The sequence below is a fragment of the Protopterus annectens genome, chromosome 11.part0 (assembly GCF_019279795.1).
Source record: "Protopterus annectens isolate FY-2018-M chromosome 11.part0, PAN1.0, whole genome shotgun sequence".
Classification (NCBI taxonomy): Eukaryota; Metazoa; Chordata; order Ceratodontiformes; family Protopteridae; genus Protopterus; species Protopterus annectens.
Window position 1 is genome coordinate 213188917 of NC_056745.1, and position 21894 is coordinate 213210810.

The 21894-nt window shown below is 41.6% G+C and overlaps 1 protein-coding gene across 1 annotated transcript in view; it reads left to right on the forward strand.

Annotated features, from left to right (window-relative positions):
- The window catches only part of USP44 (ubiquitin specific peptidase 44), an 802083-nt gene that overhangs the window by 676802 nt on the left and 103387 nt on the right, over window positions 1-21894 (forward strand). Inside the window, exon 5 of the mRNA XM_044087634.1 lies at window positions 11374-11482. Coding sequence (XP_043943569.1) covers window positions 11374-11482 — 109 coding nt within the window. The remainder of the gene's footprint in view (window positions 1-11373; window positions 11483-21894) is intronic.

Below are 21894 nucleotides of genomic sequence, written 5' to 3' on the forward strand. Positions count from 1 at the left end.
CTCCTGCTGGCATTCTAATGCCTTTTTGCTAATTTTTTTTCATGACAAGCAGCTTTCTTTTTCTCCTGTTCTTATCATTCTGCTAGGGCAGTGGCCATCTTCTAAGATGGGTACGAGATCAATCTTGGAAGTTACTATTTAGTCTTCTATTCAGTCTTTGACAAAACATTACAAGCTGGCTGTCATTTCTAGGGCCAGGGTGGGTTTTTGCCTGGGCCATCCTTCATGGGTTTTTGGAGGGCTGTTCTGTGACTTCCTCCCCTCCATTACTTTCTGTTACCTTCCTTCTGACCAACGGGTCTTCCCTGCTTTATTTTCTCCTCCTTCCTTCCTTTCCTGGATGTATATGTAATTGCCACTAGTTTTGCTGTGGTTCTTCTGAGGTACTTCATTTCTGATGATTATTAGCTCATATGTCACATATGCACCTTACACCTTGTATGTAGGACACATCTGACTTATGGCACCTGGAAGGTGCAAATGCTTTGGTATGCTGGCCAGATGTTTGTCTGTCCTCGGCAGGATATTCCAAGAGTGAAGATTACTACAACAGAGAGGACATGTTATTGGTAAGATCTTAAACAACTTTACTTCCTGGATTCTATCAGCTTAAAAATTTCAGGTCTTTCTAAGTTTCTGTGTTTAATCTTGGCTTCATATACTCCTTTAAATCTTACATACACTGGACCATAGAGTTGATATTTATCAAACTCCTCTTCCCAATCTGAACTTCTCTTTCTCTTTTCCTACGTGCAAGGTCAAAGAGTGAATAGAAGACTAAATAGTAACTTCCAAGATGTCACTTCAGATACGAACCTCAATGAAGCTGAAGGGTCCCCAAGGTCACCTCCTGAAGATGTCTCATTTGGAGACATCTTAGAAATACTTAGAGAGGCGGCTGGAAGTCCACCAGCCCTTCAGCAGAGGAGTCAGTGTACCTGAAGGCTTTTGGATCTCACCCTTCCTCCACTTGGGTGTCTCCGCCTTTCGAAAAACTTATGGACTTAATTTCTCGAAAGCCGTGAGTGTCTCCAGATTCAGTGGAACCTGTTCCTCAGAGGCCAAATAAGTTCATTACCTCACCCTCGGACAAAAATTTTCTTAACTAAGGGAGTCCCAGTAGATGCTGTGGTGGTGGTGGCAGCCACCAAGAAGGAACTCACAGAGATGTCTTCTTCTGTCCATCCACCGAGCAAGGAGTCCTTGCACGATGGACAGATATGGAAAGTGCTTTTTCTCTTCAGTGACATTTGCTCTTAGATCGCTGAATTACTTGACTCACTTCATTAGACTACAGAGAGATCTCTTGAAGGAGCTAGGAGAAACCCTCCAAGGTTCAGTAGCTGAAGGGGTATCAGAGAAAGTTTTCTGTCAGCTATCTACCTTAAATTCAGTAGTCAACTCTTCCATGAGACTGATTTTGTATGCAGAGGATGGAGCGAGTAGAGCAGCGGGTTCAGGAATTTCCCTAAGGAGACATTCTTGGATGGGCTTGTGTGACTTTGGGGAGCCCTTTAAATCTTTCTCTGTGAATGCTTCGTTCGATGGCACATCTCTGTTCGGGCCCAAAGTCAAGGACACACTAACCAGGTGTGAACAAGAAGGGCAGACTCACTCTCCATAGGAGTCACCCTATCCCAAAGGTCAGAAAGTAAGTGGGAAAATGTTTCGAAAATCCCAGAGTGCTTTCCAGGGCACACGTGGTAATTCTTCCCCCAGGGGCAGAGGGCGAAGTGGTAACAGATGATGCTGACCATGGGGCAGAGGGGGTTTGCAGAGTCAGGGTGACAGGGAATCCTCCTTTGGTAAGCCCTTTCAGCACTCCTGAAGGGAGGCCCCGCCTGTCCATCTCTGGAGGCAGTTGGGGTGCCGCTTATCTTTGTACCCAAAAGCCTGGCTAACAGTAACAAAAGACAAATGGGTACAAAGCACCATATCAAGAGGTTACTCCATAACCTTATCTTTCCCCATCTTGAACATAACAAAAATCCCGGACGTTCCACCCAGTCAAAGGGAACAGTCCACTCTAGAAATTCAAAAGTTGCTCGACAAAAGAGTCATCCAGACCAAATAGGATCCGGAACTTAGTCAAGATTCTTTTTAGTTCCAAAGAAAACAGGGGGCTGGAGACCAATTCTGCATCTCAGCAACCTGAACAAGTCTGTAAGAAAGTGCAAGTTCCGAATGCAATCTGTGTCACATAAATGATGCTTGGGAAATTATTGAATGTGAGGAAATAATGACCTGATTATGCCTATTCAAAATGGTTTCAGATGGAACTGTACAACTATAATGTAGTTGTATAACATTTGGTCTAATTGCAAATAGTTTCTTTTTACTTAAGTGTTTATTTAGACTAAAGAAGAGCAAAGACCAATAGGTTTAAAATGACTAAACTGAAAAGAAGCTAATAAGATACTGGTTTAAAGTTATATATTGTTTATTTATGATTTTACAATGCGATCTCGGCAGACACGAAAAACGTGCATGCTGATTGGCTAATCCAACCAGTGTGCATATTGTAAATCCTAAACAAATAATGAAGAAGTCCAGCTGTTAATGTATCATGCGGCTGCAACTGGAAAACAAGTAAATGAATAAATGCACCAAAAGCTTCACACAACCAACTTCAAAAATGTAAATAAATATATAAGTCAAAGCTATGTAACCCTACAAAAAGCGGAAATATTCCAGCCATTAATGTAACATGTAGCGACGACTGCAAAACAAGTAAGTCATACATAAATGTACCAAATCATCACATGACCAATGGCAAACATCTAAATATTGTAATGCAAGGCTATGCAACCCTAAAAAAAGTGGAACTATTCCAAATACTAAAATGTCTAAAGTACATAAAAACTGTTCGCTATGCTACTAAAACATAACCCTGAAATGTCCATAACTCACAGTTACATTTTAGCTCTGTCATTGTGCAGAAAACCGCACGCTAATTGGGCAGTGCAAGCAGTCTTCATACTGTAAATCAAAAGTAAGTGGCAAAGTGACTCTGGCAGCTAATGTAACATATAGTGCCAACTGGAAATTAAATAAAAAGTACACAACACATCTTTGTAGCGCATCAAGATGCACAAAACCATTCTACAACAGCAAACCTAATTTTACAAACATTAAAAGAAAATAAATAACGAGCACTGTAGAAAGCAAAAGACCTAACACACATACTCTGCTTCCTAACCTACTGTAGTATTAAAAAGCAACATAATATAATATAAAAGAAACTACAACACCAAAACATACCAAAACATTTACAAAGTATATTTACTTATATAATTATTTCCTGACAACTCTTTAAAAAATAATAATAATTTGTATTTAAATAAAAAGACAAACATAAACTAAAAGTGTGGACTATTTTATCTCAGACAAAGTGGAAGAATACAAACTAAAGCAAACAAAAACCTAACTAACAACAACGCAAACATAACACAACACTAAAACACCATTGTATAATAGCAGTAACTCATGTCTGGGTGTGGGTAATGCTGGATTTTACCCACTGTTGGCTTTGTTTGGTCACTCAGGCTTCGCCTAACAAATGTATTTATCAGAAGTGCATCACGCAAGAGGATTACAGTGTGTGTTTTGTGAGAAAATAAAATTGCTCTGAGAAACTGTTCAAAAATTTAGAGAGGTTTAAAAAAAAACAGAAAAAAATGTACATAAGAAAAATTTAATTTTTCTCCTGTTTGGGCTACTTCAAATGAGTTGGACCCCTTTACAGTCCCCATGCATATAGTCATAAATTACTTTCCCCAGATTTTCAGTATAAGGCCTAAGATAGTCTTCTACAAAAGTTGCCCTTGCAGATTTATCCAACTTCCATCACAGCTCTAACACTGTCTCTTTAAGGTCTTTAACGTTTGCAGATTATTCTTGAATTATGCATTCCTCATCCAGCTACATTTCTGGAATCCTGTCTCTTCTTCGGATTTGTATTTTGTGTTACTTATGAACTTGATGGTAAAGCAGAATTTAAGTACCTGTCTTGGAAGGCACTTTTCCTTAGTATCCCTTTATATTTACCAATAGGATTTCTGAAGTTCAGGCCTTATGGACAACCAAGTAGCTAAGTTTTACACACAAAAATAATGCCATTGTGAACCACTTCTGCCTTTAGGCCTAAGATAGCCACTAAGGCTAATCTTAATGGAGCCAGTAGTTTGCCTTTTTTCTTTTCAAACTCTTCAAACAGAGATGAGTACCATTTGCATTACGTGGATGTCCACAGACAGCTCAGATTTTATGCGAACAGAAACTTGTCAGTCAGGAAAAACATGCCAGTTTTTGTGTCATTCTCTTTAAATGACAGCAACGGGATTCTGTTATTAAATGCTCAACTTCTCTGTCCTTTTTCTCCCTATTTACTGTCCCTGCTATGAATAAGCAAGAACACAGCATTTAAAATATTTTAAATCGACTGTTTCTCTCCACTAGAACAGTACTTTACTGTACTGTGGTGGTTTCACTTTCAAAAAACTTCTATCGTGCACTTGCTGCAGTCTCCAATTCATTGATGTCATCAAGGCCACTGAATACAGGTAGTTTTCTGGCCAGTTGCCTCCACAAACTGACATCACCATGACTGCCCTAAAAACCCACCCATGCTGAGATGTCAAAGCTCAATGGCCCTTTCCCTACCCATACAGAAAATAAAGGCTAGAACAAGGAAACAGTACATGAGTCAAGCCTCATGCTGTGAGCTGTCAAATCACAGCATGTAGCAGCTCAAAATACCATTAGCACTTTGACAGCTAGAGAAGTGAGGTGTGAAGGGGGATGAGAGATGAGTCAAAGTAGTACAATTCAGGCTTCACAAAAAAAATGCAGTTTAGCCATTCTAAAAAGAAGCAGCAGTAAAAAGCACTTTGAAAGTCTGTTCTGTGGCATTTGCACAGTTTGTCTTTTAAGTAGTCATTGAACAGTATGAAGTGTTACTTAAAACTGACTGAAAGACACCAGTGTATGCATGTAAAATCATTGCAGTGACAGGAGCTTTAGGAAGAAAGAGGTCTGTGTGATGTAACTTTTTACAGACAAGCGCTGCATTTTGGGATACCTGGAGGCAGACTAAACAATCAGAATTACTTCAAGATGCCAGACCCCATGTGGTCAGACTCAGAAATTATATATAAAAATATTTAAAAACCTGTAAATAGTCCCAGAGTGGTGTTAAAATGTAGGAAACTGCAAACCATAATGAAATAAACATGTTTTTATTTAGTCTGTGGGTGCAGTTCTCCTACAAGAAAACAGAAGGCGGAACGTTTGGCCTGACCTCCAAAGCTTTTCACATCCCAACCCCTCCCCACCTGCGGATGCCCTCCTTCCTAGATGTAGTCATTTCTGTGTATGAGAGAGAGAGAGACATCTGCTCACATCATCTTTAAATGTTCATGATAATATTGGTTGTTACAATCATGATCTCTGGGGTTCCTGAGCCTACTACCTTTCCCCTTCTGGCTTTGGCTGAGACTCTACCACTCAGATGTCCACGATAGTCACTTTGTATTGCAATTCCTGTTTGTATTATACTAACTTACCTTTAATTTCTCTATAAACTGGCTAAAATTTCTCTAACTGTAAAATCTATGTCATATAACTTCTATATATTCTTAACCAGTGTTTTCATATTATGTCTAATTTGGTATAATTATTTATAATGTAGTTGCTGTTCTCCATCTTCATTAACGGCCTTTATACTGTCATCCCAAAGTCAGCTGTATCCAATATGCTGATGACTGTACTCTGATTTGCTCAGCCACATCTCCAGTAGAGATATGGTCAGCTACCCAGACCACCTTTAATATGATAGAAAACTGGCTTTCTGAACATCATCTGATCCTAAATACCAAAAAAACTGAAATGCTGTTATTTTCACCAACACGTAGGTCTACCGCTTTCACCTTTACCATAAAATCAAATGATGGCACAATAATCTCCCCTGACCCCTCTACAAAACTATTAGGTGTCATCATAGACAATAATCTAAAATTTGACCTACATGTTAACCAAACTATCAAAACCATCAACAAAAAACTAGGGTCACTTTACAGAATAAAAGCCTTCCTAACCCCTCCAGCTAAAATTGCCATAGCTCGCTCTCACCTTCTTTCAACCCTTATGTATGCATCCCCTCTACTCTCAAATTTAAACAAGACTGTCCTTAACAAACTCTCAATTTGCTACAACCACATTGCCAGGTTTGCCACTGGGCTGCCTTTTAGGGACACATCATTGCATCAATCTAAATCAGCTTGGGTGGCTTGAACTACCCAGCCTAATCTAGTATAACCAACTGATTATGGCCTATAAAATCCTCTGTAATCCAGACAATACTCCTGCACTTAAAAATATTATCACCCCCTATAACAATCCTAGACCACTTCGATCCTCTAACAAACTACTAATTCAGACTAGCAAAATTAATAACACAGCCGGTGATTCTCTCTTTGCAAACTCTGTAAGTAGATCTTGGAACTCTCTTCCAGCTGATATTACCTCACTTTCCACCTTGGGTCAATTTAAAACTAGACTCAAACAACATTTGTCACTTAACTAGCTATGTCAATGTATCAAGCCTGGCTAACTCTCTCTAGAATGTGTAAAAATCTGCTAACCAGTTTACTGTGTAATTTAATTTAATCCTGACTTGCGCTCAGGATTAACTGTAACCTGTGGAACTTGTTTAACTTGCTTACTTATGTAATCTCTGTAAATAGTCTGTTTGTAATATGTAATGCTGGTATTATGTAATGCTGTATCTGCTTACCCTTGGAGTTTTTCTCCCCGGGCCTCCACTGAAAATGGACATGCATCCAGTCGGACTATCCCGGTCAACAAATGTAAAATAAAATGAATTAAAAATTTTTTTGTATTATTTTTAAAGACTGTAAAAGTATTGTAATTAAAATGTTTTGTAATATTTTGGAGCTTTTCTTCTTGGGCCTCCTCTGAAAATAGATTTCTACCCAGTAGGACTTAGTAATCAGATGTCAGATAAATAAAAATAAAGGTTTGCTGTAAAAATAAAGGGGCATTGGTCTTTCTTGTAGCAGTCCAGAAAATGCATGCTGTTACATGTCATCTGACTGTCTATTTGCAGGGATTCAGATAAGTACCGCTCGACAAATTTTTTTTATCTGCGTTATATTTGTAGTTATTTAACTCATTTATGTTCTCCGTTTCTTCTTCCAGTGTCCCCCCTTCATTTTTCACCATTTCCTTTGCCTTCTGTTCTGTCAAATGCACTTGTAAAAACTTCAAGAAAAACAATGCTTATAGCAAGCCAAGAGGAATGATCAGAGGAGAGACGTGTGTTTGTGTGAAGCACCATGAGATTTCAATGGAATTTTTCGGAACTGACAAGCAAAGTCATCCTGTTTGTTGGCAGTGTTTAGACTAGTGAAGGGGCCTCAGATTACATGATTTATTTTTACCGGGTCTAGTGTTGTTTGCGCAGATAAATGACAGTTGGGGCCTAATGCTAAAAAATTATTCTGGAGAGTAACCAGCTGAGAGCATACTTGCTATGAGGACATGGCAAGATGTTTGTTTCTGACTAAGCTGCCATGCTGATTATACCATGCAGTAATTATCAAGCAATGAAAAAAGGCTATCAAGATACTGAGGATGGATATCCAGTTTTGTGGACTGATACTGTGATGTCCTTCTGTTCATATATATGCTGCTGTATTCCTAACATAAGGGGGTCTGCCTCCAGTGGCTCGCGTACATCTGGCCATTTTACAAAAGATTGATGCTACTGTGCAGGGACGTGTGACGTCCCATGTCCCTCTGTGAATGTCAGCCATAAACCAACATCGGGTACAAAACAGATGTCAGCACACACCTAACTCAGAACTTTTCTACCGCCTGTGTGACTGCCAGCCCTGATCGCCACTCGCTTGCTGAAGTGAAGGGCTAGTGTCTGTGTGAAAGACAGATTCCACATAAAGACTCGCATGAGCTCTGCCTGTTTTGTTTAGGCCAAGACCACAACCACACTTCTTGTGAAATCTGTCAGGCCTTTGTCCCCAAAACCCTTAGGAATCGTCTTGCTGCATTAAAGCTGTACTTGGAGAACCAACGCTTGAAACGTCTAACCAGAGACATGGGTCCGACATCAGGTCACTCAGATAGCTGCCCTTTAAAAAGGCCAGAAAATTGCAGCAGTGTTCATTTTTGATAGTGGAATGGAGATTTACCAGAATGATGAGGGAAGGTGGATGCCAACTCAAGGGAGATCAGGCAAGTAGGTGGTGGAGATTTAGCAAAATAATTAGGAAGTAGAAAAGCTTGAGCTTAGACAAATAGCTTCTGTTGCATATACACGCTGGAAAGTTGGATATGTCTGCAGTACATTGCCCAGGGTGAAAGTGGGAGGGGGTAAAATTACAAGTAATGCAGATAATGGAGATGAGACCATACATGTCAACTGGAGCAGGGTTAACTTAATAATGATTTAAGAGACAGTCATCTGCTTCTAAGCTTCTCTTAGCTATGATTAACAGCATTGGTAGAAACCTGTCCAATCCCCCATCTCACAACACCTCATACATCACTCATACTGTACCAGTAACTCCATCTGCACCCCTTCACAAGGTGATATAATAACCCCCCTTTTACTTCAGAACTGTTAGAAAAGATCCATTATGGTTACAATCACTTCTTCCACTCTGTATACATGGAAATCCTCAGATTAGGCAATCCTGATTTCAGTAATAACTCTTAACATTTATATTTAAGTAATACCTTACTACAAAAACTCTTCCTTTAAGTTCTAAACATGCACTGCTTGTACCTCTTCCTAAAACACAGAGAGCAGCAGGTCCCTCAGACTTCGCCCAATTGCCAAGATTAGCTGACTCACAAAAATACTTAAATGTTTTGCAAACTGACACTAGAATATCTTTCAAATTATGATATACCTACTGCGAAGCTGCACTGTTTCCTTCCCATTTACAGTACTTTAACTGTGCTATTCTTTTAAAATTTATAACAATATGGATCAAGGTCTGATCATTGGTGCAATATTACTTGATCTCAAGAAAAACTTTGAAACAGTCAGTCACAAGCAATTAGTACATAAGCTTACAGTCTGAGACTTCTCCCCAGAGGTTTTGCAGTGGTTTCACAAGTACTTCTCCAGTATTATATATGGCACTTATGAAAATGTTCTGCAGAGTCCCATATGGGTTCGTTCTTTGACCACTTCCATTCTCTTTAGACCACTTCTATTGTCTCTGCCTTGGAACCTCTCAACACTTGATTGCAAAATGTATGCAGATGATGTAGTGTTCATTAGGCTTGGGAAATCAGTTTGTGAAATCTTTACAAAGCTACAGTTTTAATTTTAATTAAGTTGGACCTGGTTAGCTAACGACAAACTTGTAAATACCAACAAGGCAGCTGCTGTGCTGTTTGGCACAGCTCAAAAGATTAAACATGCCCCATTACCTGTTATCACTGATACTGCTTTTAACATTTTGACTACAGTCATCTCTCAGTAACACTTAAGAATTATTTTACATCTTTCTCCCTCTTTTGTTCTTCACATAGAGATCCAAGTCCGTAAAGTACTAGATAACTTAAAGCAGTGTATGCAATAACAAATCTTCTTACTCCAGAAACCAGAGGTTTGATAGGCTGTTCCATAGTCATCAATGTGCTCATTCATAGGATCAAATATGAACTTCCCCTTATTGTTGCAAAGTCAGCTGCTAGTACTACATTATTACAAACTGCAAAGAATAAAATACTGTACTTCATCAACCTCACTAGCAATAGAGAACACCACTGTACTGCAGTAAAGAATGGTAGATGGCTTACAAATTTCAATGAGAAATGAGCTACTAAAAATATCTACAAGCTCCTAAATACTAGAAACTGTCCACCTTTAAAGACCAGACCACTAACGGGGATTGTAGTTATACTTTTAGAAGTACAGACAGCACTCCATTAGCCAAGACTCTCTTACAAGTTAGTCACTACTGAAAACGTCTTCTCTAAAAATGCACCTTCCAGTTGGAAAAACTCCCAGAAGAAATAAGACAAGTGAGCAAACTTACTAGCTTCAAGTTGCAACAAAACTTAATTTGATAAAATAATATGTAAGTGCTTCAGAAATGTGGGCTAGACAGTACCTGCAGGGCAAAGAACAATCAGTATTTTATCTACCATCTTAATACTTATTAATTTCTTTATCATATTCAATGAAATCCTTCTTTGCAATTGAACTATAAAACTAAGTTGCTTTGTCGGTAATGAACTGTACTGTAAATAATTGTAATAACTGTAATGTAAAATTCAAAATTATCTGTTTCTAAATGAAAACTCAATACTTTGCTACATCTAGAACTGTGTTACTGCCGGTGCCTTTGTAAATTTCTATGTAAATAGTTTTGCATTCTGTTTTATGTTTAGCTGTATTGTCTTGCCTCTGTAGTGTGGATCATGTCTGAATTGTTAAATAAATTCTTCCGGAAAGGTTTGTGGCCATAGAATTTTGCTTCCAGAGGAAATGGTGGAATATAGGACAATATAGGGAGGTTCAACAGAGGAGTGGTTTGGGATGAACACTAGCATAGTTGTTTGGATCATCTTTTGTACAGACTTGCTGAGATGCAAGTTTTATGTAATTTTCTGTGTGTAAGTGCTTGGTAACCAGAAGTGACTGTACCCACAATTTACTTGTATTTCTGAAATGCATCTTCCAAAATTCTGGACAGAAGTCCATATTTTTAAAACATCTCAGAGTTCCAAAACTTGAAATATCGCAATCTTTCATATCCGTTACCTCTTGGACATCACCACATTTTTGAAGTGTGATTTGTACAGTTTTTGAGATGTTTAGGTTGGGATTTTTTCACCAATTTTGCTATTAGTCTCCGAACATTTTGCAAATGTTTTGCTACCATAGACCCCTCACAGATTTCATTTCATTTGCAACGACAAGAAGACACGGTCGGGAACCCTGACATAACACAGTTAATGAGTGTTGGAAATTTTACAAATAAGCAGACACAAACCTGAGTTTCAGAATTTATAATTAGCTTCTGAGGATTTTTTTTCAGCATTCTGATACCATCAAAGGGTAAGAAGTTTTCTTCAAAGACAGTCATACTTCCATAAGTACAGATGTATAAAGCACAGTACATTCAAATTACTACACAGTGCTTTGTCTTTAAATGTCAGTGCTGTGAAAATGTGCATCACAGAAGGATCACAGCAAGAAGATAAAAATCCATTTTGTACACATTTCATTGATCAAAGTGTGCAAGCTAGTTTAATTGAAGTTTTCTTTTCTCTGTTCAAAACACATTCTTAAATATTTTTCATTCTGTGTAACAGCCAAGCGTAGGAAGTTTTCTTCAAAGCCAGTCATACTTACAGAAGCCCAGAAGCAATTGATGGTGCATAGACTACCTCAAGTTTTGAGACTGCATCTCAAAAGATTCAGGTAAAAGTTATTTTATTAAACTTTTTTTTGCTAGCCAAATGTGCTTTGTGCAGACTCCCTTTACTATTTTTTTTTTGTTGTTGTAGCGTGTGTGTGTGTGTGTTATAAACACACACACACACACACACACACACACACACACACACACACACACATGAATAGAATTGCAATTCTTGAAAACTCAGTTTGTTGAACCACAGATCTTAGAAACCTATGTAGGATTCTTAATATGCAATTACGAAATACACAAGAAAAGTATGTAGATGGCTAATTTTCAAACAGTTACCTAAAAGTATCTATGCAGGTGCAGGTTCTGTTATTGCTCCAGCAGTGACTCGCCCTATATGGTATTTTCTTTTTAATGAGGTTCATACCTCTCAACTGTACAGATTTTCACAGAATGTCCATTTTTTTTGCCTCATATTTTTGGTCCATTTTTCATAAAATTGTGGTTTTGTGGCAAATCATTAAAGACTGAAGTTAGAAAATGACAAGTATTTGAGTTTCAAACTTCATGCCCGTCAGAAAATTCATGCTAATGCAAAACCTGTTGTTCTGTCAACTTTCTGAGTTTGTAAGAGAAATATTTTAAACGATTGTCTATATTTTTGGGTCTGTGTCCCACTTTTATTTATGGCTTTGTCTAGATTCCTTGCTCTAAGACGTTGAGAGGTATGATTAGGTTATATGACAATGTAGTTAGTATATTTAAGTAAGGGAATGTGGGGGCCAAAAATTGCTAAGTGGAAGGTGCAGGGAGTTGCCTCTAGAGGGAAAAAAAACATCTAAGGTGTATATGATCTGTATGAAGTTGCTCATGAAATCTGACTTAGTGATTTTTTTCTTTTTCTTTTTTCACTGAGTTGAGTCAGTGAAATCATAGACATCCATATGTACATATATGTGTGTATGTCCATTTCATTTGACTGAAGAAGCTGTTTGTCTAAATTCATATTTCACTGAAATCCCAACTGACTGTACTACAGTCATGTACAGGAGAAGGGACAGACAACATGTCTGGACACAAAGACTCTTGTTAGTATGTATGGCTGTTTTTTGTGGGGGGGGGGCATTTTGTGGGAGATGTGAGCTCCCATATCCCCTGCTGTGTCTGTGTAATGTGTGTATGTGTGTGTATATACACACACACACACACACATATTTTATATATATATATATATATATATATATATATAATATAGGGTTACCACCTGTCCCACTTTGCGAGGGACAGCCCCCCTTTGGGCAGTTGTGTCCTGACAAGAAATTGTAAAAATGGCAAATGTCCTGAGATTTTATGACAAAATTATTTCTTATATTTTATGTAATAGTTGCATAAAACAGTTATTCTGTATCTGAAATACCTAAATGTTATAAGAAACAGAATAAGCAACTAAAATGCTACAAGAATAAGCTTTTATTTAGGCAAAACAGTTAAGGTCTGTCCTTTGTACTGGCCGTGGGTATGTGTCGGCCTGTAAAATCTGATGTCTGTACCAAACATGTACCTGCAGCAGCTGGTGCTTGGGGGGGGGACAGTCAAAATGCAAGAAAACCAGCACCTGCAAAATTCCAGAAATTGCAAGCCATATTGGAGAGAGAGTGGACAGACCAAACCAGGTTTTGGCGCAATGGCTTTCTCCAGCAGTTTCTAGAATTTTTAGGTACTGGTTTTCATGTGATTGAAGTATATAATGTGCATGTGTACAAACACGTGCATATATGTAGACATGTGTACATATGTGTGTTTATTTAGTATTTGGACAAATCAGCATTTTCTGTCGATCATGTCAACCTAGGCTGACAAATACTGAATCCCCTTGGAATGACACCAATAGCTACAACTGTTTGTCAGCTGATTTTTCAGTATGTGAGAGTCATGTCTCAATTTTCATAGTGTAACTACATCTCTCACATACTGTGTTTGGTAAATATCTGATGGGCATTCTTCAGATGTTCAACAAATATACTGCCTTGCTGGCATATGAGTAGTAATGCCCTGCTACCCTCCCCCTGGCAGTCTGTCAAAGCTCAAAACTCTTTCCATTGCCTGTCTGTGAGGTTGAACCAGTCACCTGGTAGATTCAGGACAGGCCTTCATTCTCACAGACAGGACCATTTCAGTTTACTTGTGCCACAGTCAGAGAAAGATCTCTTTGGATATTGCTTTTATCAAACTAGGTAGTATTAGCTGCAGAGCTCATATAAGAAACAGCTTTTGGGTTTTGTTTTCTCCCTCTGCCTTTTCTGTCAGTACTTGAAAAGTGTATTCTGCTGGTTTGACTATTTTTCTGATTAGAAGTTTTGTATGTGCTTCTGTGTTTACTTTGACTAGCCCAACAAGACCCGATGATTAAAAGTTTCATCTGAAGTAGTTGACTTCATTTGATCATCAACCTGTGGGTATTCGGATCCAGATCAGATCCAAGACGGCAGCTTCACCACTATCTGATCCTAGCTCCAAGCTCCTCCCCTTACCCATAACACCCCTCCATCGCCTTCCTTCCCTCAGATCTCATTTGCCATGGCTTAGCCTAGCATCGTGGTCTTGGAGCTCCAGGTGTGGTGAGTAATTTTAGTGACAGTTTTTGGGTGTTTGTACTTTTCTGGTAGTGTTACGTAGGTTTCCTTTCCCTTCTTGGCTTCCCCTTTCGCTGTGCCTCTGCATTTACAAAAAAAAATAAAGTTCAATTTACTTTAGTTAGTGTAGTGCCTTCCTTCACCCTTCCGCCTCCTTGTTAGTCAGTTTGGTTTTGTGTGTGTGTGTGTGTGTGTGGTCAGGCAGGTTAGGGCCTTGTGATGGCTGATCAGCAGAAGCTGGTATTTAGAAAGTGCACAGTGTGTCGCCACAAATTGTCTCCGGCTGATGGCCACACACTGTGTCTGATTTGTTTTGGGGTTCCCCATCTTTCTTCCGCCTGCATTATTTGCACGGGGTTTAACCCCAGGGCCCTGAAAGATCGTAGGGCTAAATTAGTCTTGAAGGGACTTCTCCCTGCTACGGAGGCAGCTGTCTCCGATGTTTATCATGTTTCACTGTTGCAGTCATTACACTAGGGTTATCCTGCTGGTAGGCTACCCGCAGTCGGCCTGAATTCCAAAGTCTTGGTCCAGCGTCAGTTGCTGTCGCCTCTTCCCTGACTTCAGAGCGACGGGTATAAAAGATGCAGCCGACGCCGTTTTCTTCAGTCTTTCTTGCCGCGTGGTGCCCGAAGCAAAAGCAGTGTGCAAGTGCCGGTCGGGTGACTCCCGAGATTTTCGTAATTGAATTTCAGATCCGAAGTCTTCAATAAACTAAGTACCCCGTTGGGGAAACTTTTTTCTTTCTCCAGACCGATGTCAGAAAAAGTTAACAATTGTATTTCTTGTGGGAAGCAAATACCTCATAACTATTTTCATTCTTACTGTATTCCTTGCCTAGACCCTGATCACGACGTTGCTAGTTGTTGGTTTTGTGCTAGATTTAACCAACACACTATAAAGCATCTTTACGATTTTGCTTTTCATTACTTTGGCCGCAGGTTTGACTATATAATGCCGTCAGAACAACCGACGACTGGAATTCATAAAAAGCACAAGAATAAAGAAAAAGACAGGCATCCAAGGTCCAAAACCGACTACGAAGCCTCTGCTAGGCCAGTCGCCGGTTCGCCAGTGCTCAGTGAGGTGCTTTCACAGCCACTAACTACCGCTACCTCAGAGCCACAGGCCGCCTCCGACTCCCATGTGGAGACAACTAGGCCTCTGGATACTCAAGGTATTGGCCCTTCGGTAATCAATCCCTCAGATGGGTCCGGAGCCACTGAGCAGGCATCGGCTTCTGAGGGTGTTTTCAGACCTACACAACTTTATATAAAGCCTGCTTCAGCATCCAAGACAAAGTCTAAAGCAGTTTTAAAGACAAGGAAACAAGTACAGCATTCTCCAGGACAGACTTCTATGCCTAAGAAACAGATGCTCAAAATGGCCGAAGACCTAATTACTTTGATCAGGGGTTCCCATCCCCCTCCTGAAAAGAGGCCTAGGCAAGATACTGAATATAATTCTTCTGATCAGGTTTCCATTTTCTCTGTTTCCTCTTCAGAACAGGGATATTCTATTCCTCCCTATGAGGATTCTGATGCTGAAGATTCTATTCCTTCAGCTTCTCCTCCTGAGGATTACTCTTTTGGGGAAACCCTGCATACCATGAGAGAGCATTTCCACTGGGATAGCCAGGATTATTCAAGCTCTAAGAAAAGGCTTAGAGACTTTGTTACTGCCTCAGCACAGACCTCTTGCAATTCCTCCTGTTCTAGACATAGTAGATTATGTATTCTCTGAGTCCGGCCTGTCCTCAGACTCTTTACCTCCTGCACCTGTTAAGCCGGACAGAGACTGCAGGGTACCAGATTCCCATAAAGTTCTATACAAAAAACCTGCTGCTGACCCAGAAACTATTTCACAGGGTCCCAAAGGGGGTTAAGGCTGCTACTGCAAAAAACCCTGTCCCCTCAGATAGAGATTCTAGGGCACTGGACAGATGGGGGGAAAAGGTTTACACTTATGCTACCTTGGCTGTAAGGGTTTTAAATTGTCAATTTCATATGCTTAAATATCAACAATATTTAATGTCTTACTACCTTGGCTGTAAGGGCTTTAAATTGTCAATTTCATATGCTTAAATATCAACAATATTTAATGTCTCTGTTAAAACAGAAAATGTTAACAAATTCTGAATGTGCTGAGAATAAGGAATTGCAGGATTTATTGCATGCAGCTGAACAAGTGGGAAAACATACTTTGCAATGTGGTTATGATTCACTGGAGGCCTCTTGCAGGGCCGCTGTAACAGGCTCTGTCATTAGAAGGCATGCTTGGTTAAAGGAACAGACTCTGCCTGATCATGTTAAAGCAAAATTATTGGATGCTCCATTACAGCATGATACTTTGTTTGGTGTTAAGGAGGATAAAGCTAAATCTATGCAGACAGTGAAGGATTTCTTACAGGTGCAGCCACCCAGATTTAGCAGGAAATCGCCTTCTAAAAATTGGTCCTTTCCCGTGTCAGACAGGCCACAGAGAGGCAGATACAAACACCCTAGAGGCAGACAACAGCCCCAGGGCTCATACAGGCCCAAACAGTGGGGTGCTTCTACCTCCAAAAGCGGAGAAGACAAAACACAGCCAGATAGGAAACAGTCCCAATGACTTCCCTCTGCCAATGCCAAGCATTTATCTTTTGGCAGCACCCTTAGGGGGAAAGCTAGCACTTTTTTCACAAAATTGGCACATGATTACTCAGGACAAATGGGTCTTAAATATAGTCTGTCAGGGCTACAGGTTCCACTTTCACACCCTTCCAAAGGCAAAAGGTATGCCAGACCTGCCACACAATCAATTGGCAGAGGCACAAAACCAAGTTTCATCTCTCATGGACATGAGGGCTATTCAGCCAGTGCCACGACAAGAGCAGGGACAAGGATTTTACTCAAGACTTTTCTTAGTACCAAGAAAGGACAAAGCATGGAGACCGATTCTGGACCTGTCTATTTTAAATACTTTTCCAGACGTTCCAAAATTCAAAATGTTGACTCTGCAGCAGCTTCTGCCCATGCTGGGCAAAAAGGCTTGGCTTGTAACGCTGGACCTCAAAGAGGCATACCTGCATGTCCCAATCAGACAATCTTGCAGAAGATACAGATTCATAGCTGGCTCAATGCACTACCAATTCTCTGCACTGCCCTTTGGCTTATCTACTGTGCCCAGGGTCTTCACAAAATGCCTGGCACCAGTAATTGCATTTTGCAGACAAAGAGGAATTCAAATATATCCCTACTTGGACGACTGCCTTATTCAAGCAGAGGCCAAAGACATTCTTCTAAAGCATCAGGCATTTGTAAAAAGATTACTAATTTGCCTAGGGTACACAGTAAACGAAAAGAAATCAAAACTAGTACCCTCTCAAGAGATAATATTCGTGGGTGCAAGCTTAAATACAACTGCCCAGATAGCTTATCTCATGCCAGACAAACAAAGGCAACTGACTTCTTACTTCGAAAACATGGCAACAAAGACGCAGTTAACTGCAAGAAAAATTCTGCAGGTTCTGGGCTACATGGCCTCCTGTATTCTACTAATTCCATATGCAAGACTGCATATGAGGAAACTACAATGGTACCTAAAAAGTGTTTTGAATCAACATTGCCACAGCCTGGAATCATTAATCTCACTCATTCCCTGCCTACAACAGGAGTTTCGATGGTGGGCACAGGCCTGTCACCACAACAAGGGACAGCCATTCACTTTACCCACAGCCAGACAAGCACTAACAACAGACGTATCAGATTATGCCTGGGGGCCCACATGGCAGGAAAATGTATTCAGAGCACATGGCCCCCAAGCCAAAGGCATCTACAGATCAATCAAAAAGAGATGCTAGCTGTACAAAATGCTCTGACAGCCTTCAAGGACCTACTTCATCCAGGACAGCTGCTGATAAAGGCGGACAACACCACAGTCATGTGGTACATAAACAGGCAGGGAGGAACACATTCCTACCCCCTCTGCAGACAAGCCATGATTTTGTGGAACACAGCATTGACTTACCAAGTACACCTGTAAGCACAATTCCTGCCAGGAAAAACAAATGCTCTGGCAGATGAACTAAGCAGAAACCTCATGGACCCTCATGAGTAGAAACTGGAACCACAAATCTTCAGCATGATAACAAGGAAATGGGGACACCCAGACATAGATCTTTTTGCCTCTGCTCACAACTGCCAACTTCAGAGATTCTGCACAAGGACTTATCACAAACAAGCATGGAAAGTGGATGCTCTGTCATTCAGCTGGAACAACCTTACAAGTATATGCCTTTCCTAAACTGCCTATCCTCACCAAGGTACTCCTAAAGGTCAGACCAGAGAAGCCACAAATGATTCTGATTGCCCTGGATTGGCCACGTCAACACTGGTACCCAATCCTAAAGAGCTTGTCCCAAGGCCCAGCCTGGACATTGCCTCAAATTCCTCATTTACTGACCCAACAAAATAATCCGATCCTGCACAGCCAATTCAGAACTCTAGCTGCATGGTGGATACTGTAACCATTCAGAATACACCTCTCTCTAAAGCGGTTATGGATGTCATTTTGGAGGCCAGGAGGCCCAGCACCAGGAAATCATATGCAGAAAAATGGAAGCGATTCTGTGCTTGGAATCAGGCACAAGGAATTGACACGCTTGTTCCAAATATTCCTCATATTTTACAATATCTAACTGAGATGCTGGACAAAGGCCTATCCTCATCAATTAAGATCCATGCCTCTGCCATTTCAGCTCATTACAATACAGACCCACCCATTTTTTCATATCCATTGCTTAGGCAGTTTCTCAGGGGGGCCAAAAAACTTAAGACCTCCAAGGAGAGCACCAATACCTGCATGGGACCTTAATTTTGTCTTGGAAAAACTCACACTGCCTACTTTGGAGCCAGCCAATACAGCTGAGATAAAATTCTTATCATGGAAAACAGTTCTGCTCCTAGCAATAACTTCAGCAAGAAGAGTGTCAGAGCTACAGGCTTTAATGGCTGTGGAACCCTTCATTATCTTCAATCTGGACAGGGTTTCTCTAAGGACAAACCCAACATTTATGCCTAAGGTAGTGCCCAGTGTGGCTCTTGACCAAACCATTCATTTGCCTACCTTTTACCCAAACCTGCAGAATAAAGGGGAGAAACTTCTGCATTCTTTGGACATACACAGACAGTTACACTTCTACTTGGACAAAACTAAAGCTTTCAGAAAGACTGAACAACTTTTAGTGGCATATGCTGCAAGATCACAAGGAAAGGCTATCTCAAAGCAGACTATTTCAAAATGGATACGACACTGCATTTGTTTCTGCTATTCACAACATGGTAAATCAAGTGCCTAAGGACATTAGACCACATTCTACCAGGGCAGCAGCCACCTCAGCAGCCTTCCTCAGAGGAGTACTAACCAAGGATATTTTGGAGGCTGCAACTTGGACTTCAGTGCACACTTTTACTAAGCACTATCACTTGCCTCTTTACTCTAAATCCAGAGCAGGCTTTGCCACTGCAGTCCTGCAGGGCCTTATAGCCACTCCTAATTTGATTTTGACCCAGCCGCCCAACCTCAGCTTTGGGATTCAACCCAAGTGTAATGACTGCAACAGTGAAACACGATGAACATAGTACAGTTGTGTACCTACCATAAATGTAGATGTTCGAGTGTATTCACTGTTGCAGTCCAGGTTACCCAACTACCATCCCCCTTTTCTTTGCTGGGACTTATCTGTACTTCTCTATCCTATACAACCTATGTGGTGTATTTGCTTGTAGATGAAGGTATTGTTTATTTTAGTGCATGCTTTTATTAGCAATGTTTTTTTAGCCTACCCTTTTGGAGGCAACTGACATCTGGGGCAAGAAAAACTGAAGAAAATGGCGTCGGCTGCATCTTTTATACCCCTGTCGCACTGACGTCAGGGAAGAGGCAACAGCAACTGACGCCGGACCAAGACTTTGGAATTCAGGCCGACAGACGGTAGCCTGTCAGCAGGATAACCCTAGTGTAATGACTGCAACAGTGAATACACTCGAACATCTACATTTATGGTAGGTACACAACTGTACTTTTCGTGCTTCTTCTTCTGCTACACTTTCTCCCCTCCCTCCCAGGCCAGGACTCAACCTCCTGCTAAATGGTCTGTGGGTAGGGAGCACAGGAAAGAAAAAGACAAAGGGAGGAAGAGATCCCAGGACCGGTCGAATCCGGTGGGTCCTCCTCAGAATCAACAAATGATGTCTAGGCCTAGCACTCCTCGGCTCCGCTCGCCCAGATTTTCACCGGAGTCAGAGGAGCGTAGACCTTCTTCTAGGGCCTCTGTACATCGAGACTCTCCCGGTCGGTGTCGGCCTCATTGAGCTCCACCAGAAGCTTGAGTGAGACGGACATGGACAAAATGATGCAAAGGTGTATTCACACCCAGATTCAGATGGGGGTCTTACCAGCCCCCTCTCCCTCTGGAGGGGGCAGCTCGCTTCCCTTTTTCACCCCGATACTCCTTTTCCGATCCGACCCCTGGTATCGGAGTTTATGGATCAGAGAGGTCCTGGAGTCAGGGGGTCGGCGCTGATGGTACTGGGTACCTCAGCGCCAGCCATTACCTTGAGCGCGTCAGACCCAACTAGTTTGGACCAAGTGGCTCTCTGAGCAGAAGCCTGGGAGTCGTTTCTGAGGAGTTGGGTTTTTCTGCGTTGGCGCCAACTTTGTCAGGTCAAGGCCCTCTCCTTGGTATCTCGGTTCTGGGGGCTTGGCTCCGACCCCCCCCCCCCCCATGGGATCCGGGGAGAGCAACTTCTTTATTAGCTTCCTGGGAGGCTCGCTCTCCCTCGGCTTTCGACATGGTGGAAAGGGTTCTCTCCAGTGGATCATGGCCGCTGACCATCTCCTCTGATTCCCCCCTTACCCCCTTGGCTCTGGGTGCGACTTCAGCCATTTTGCCCATTCAGGGACAGCCCATGCTCAATGTGCCCCAGACTGTTCCCCTCGAGGAACAGTAGGCGGTTTAGATCCCCACCAAAGAGGTTCCTCACAAACGAACGTGCAAAAGGAGGCACCTGGACACCTCCCCAGAGTCCCTCACTGAGGACACTAATTTGGAGGAAGGGGAAGGTTCCCCCAGATCACCCCCCCCCCGACGATGTCTCCTTTGGACATCATGGAAATCCTGTACCAGTGGGGTGATCAGCCCCCAAGCCTTCCTCAGATGAGTTGGTATTACTGGAGACCTTCGGCACAGGCCTGTCTACTTCTTGGGTGTCCCCGTCTCCCCGCACGGATCCCTTGGTGGATCTTATTACCACCTGGGCATGGAAGGAAACGGACACCGTGGAGCCAATCCTGAAGCATCCAGACAAGATTCTGAGTCCTCCTGTGGATAGGCCCAGTTGGAACAAGGGGTCCACTGTAGACGCTGTGGTGGTAGCAGCTGCCACCAAGAAAGAACTAGCTCAGGAAAGTTATACAGTCCATCCCCCCCTGACCAAGAGTCCAGGACAATGGATCATCTAGGAGAGTGGGTGTATGCTTCGGCCACCTTTTCAGTAAGGGCGCTGAATTATTTGGCCCACGTCACTCGACTGCAGTGTTACCTTGTCAGGGAGCTGAGTGACCCCGAAAGTCCATGTCACTGGAGGATAAACGTTTATTATCTGCATGAATGGTCTCTCTCAAAGTGGTTTCTAATATGTCCATGTGCCTCCTTTCGCATGCCATCAAGGTAGCGGCAAGGGCGGCCGGGTCCAGCATTGCCATAAGGTGACACACCTGGTTCAGGCTATGTCAGTTCACGAATGCCCCTTATGACGGTTCTTCCTTGTTTGGGAAGACTGTTCGTGAGA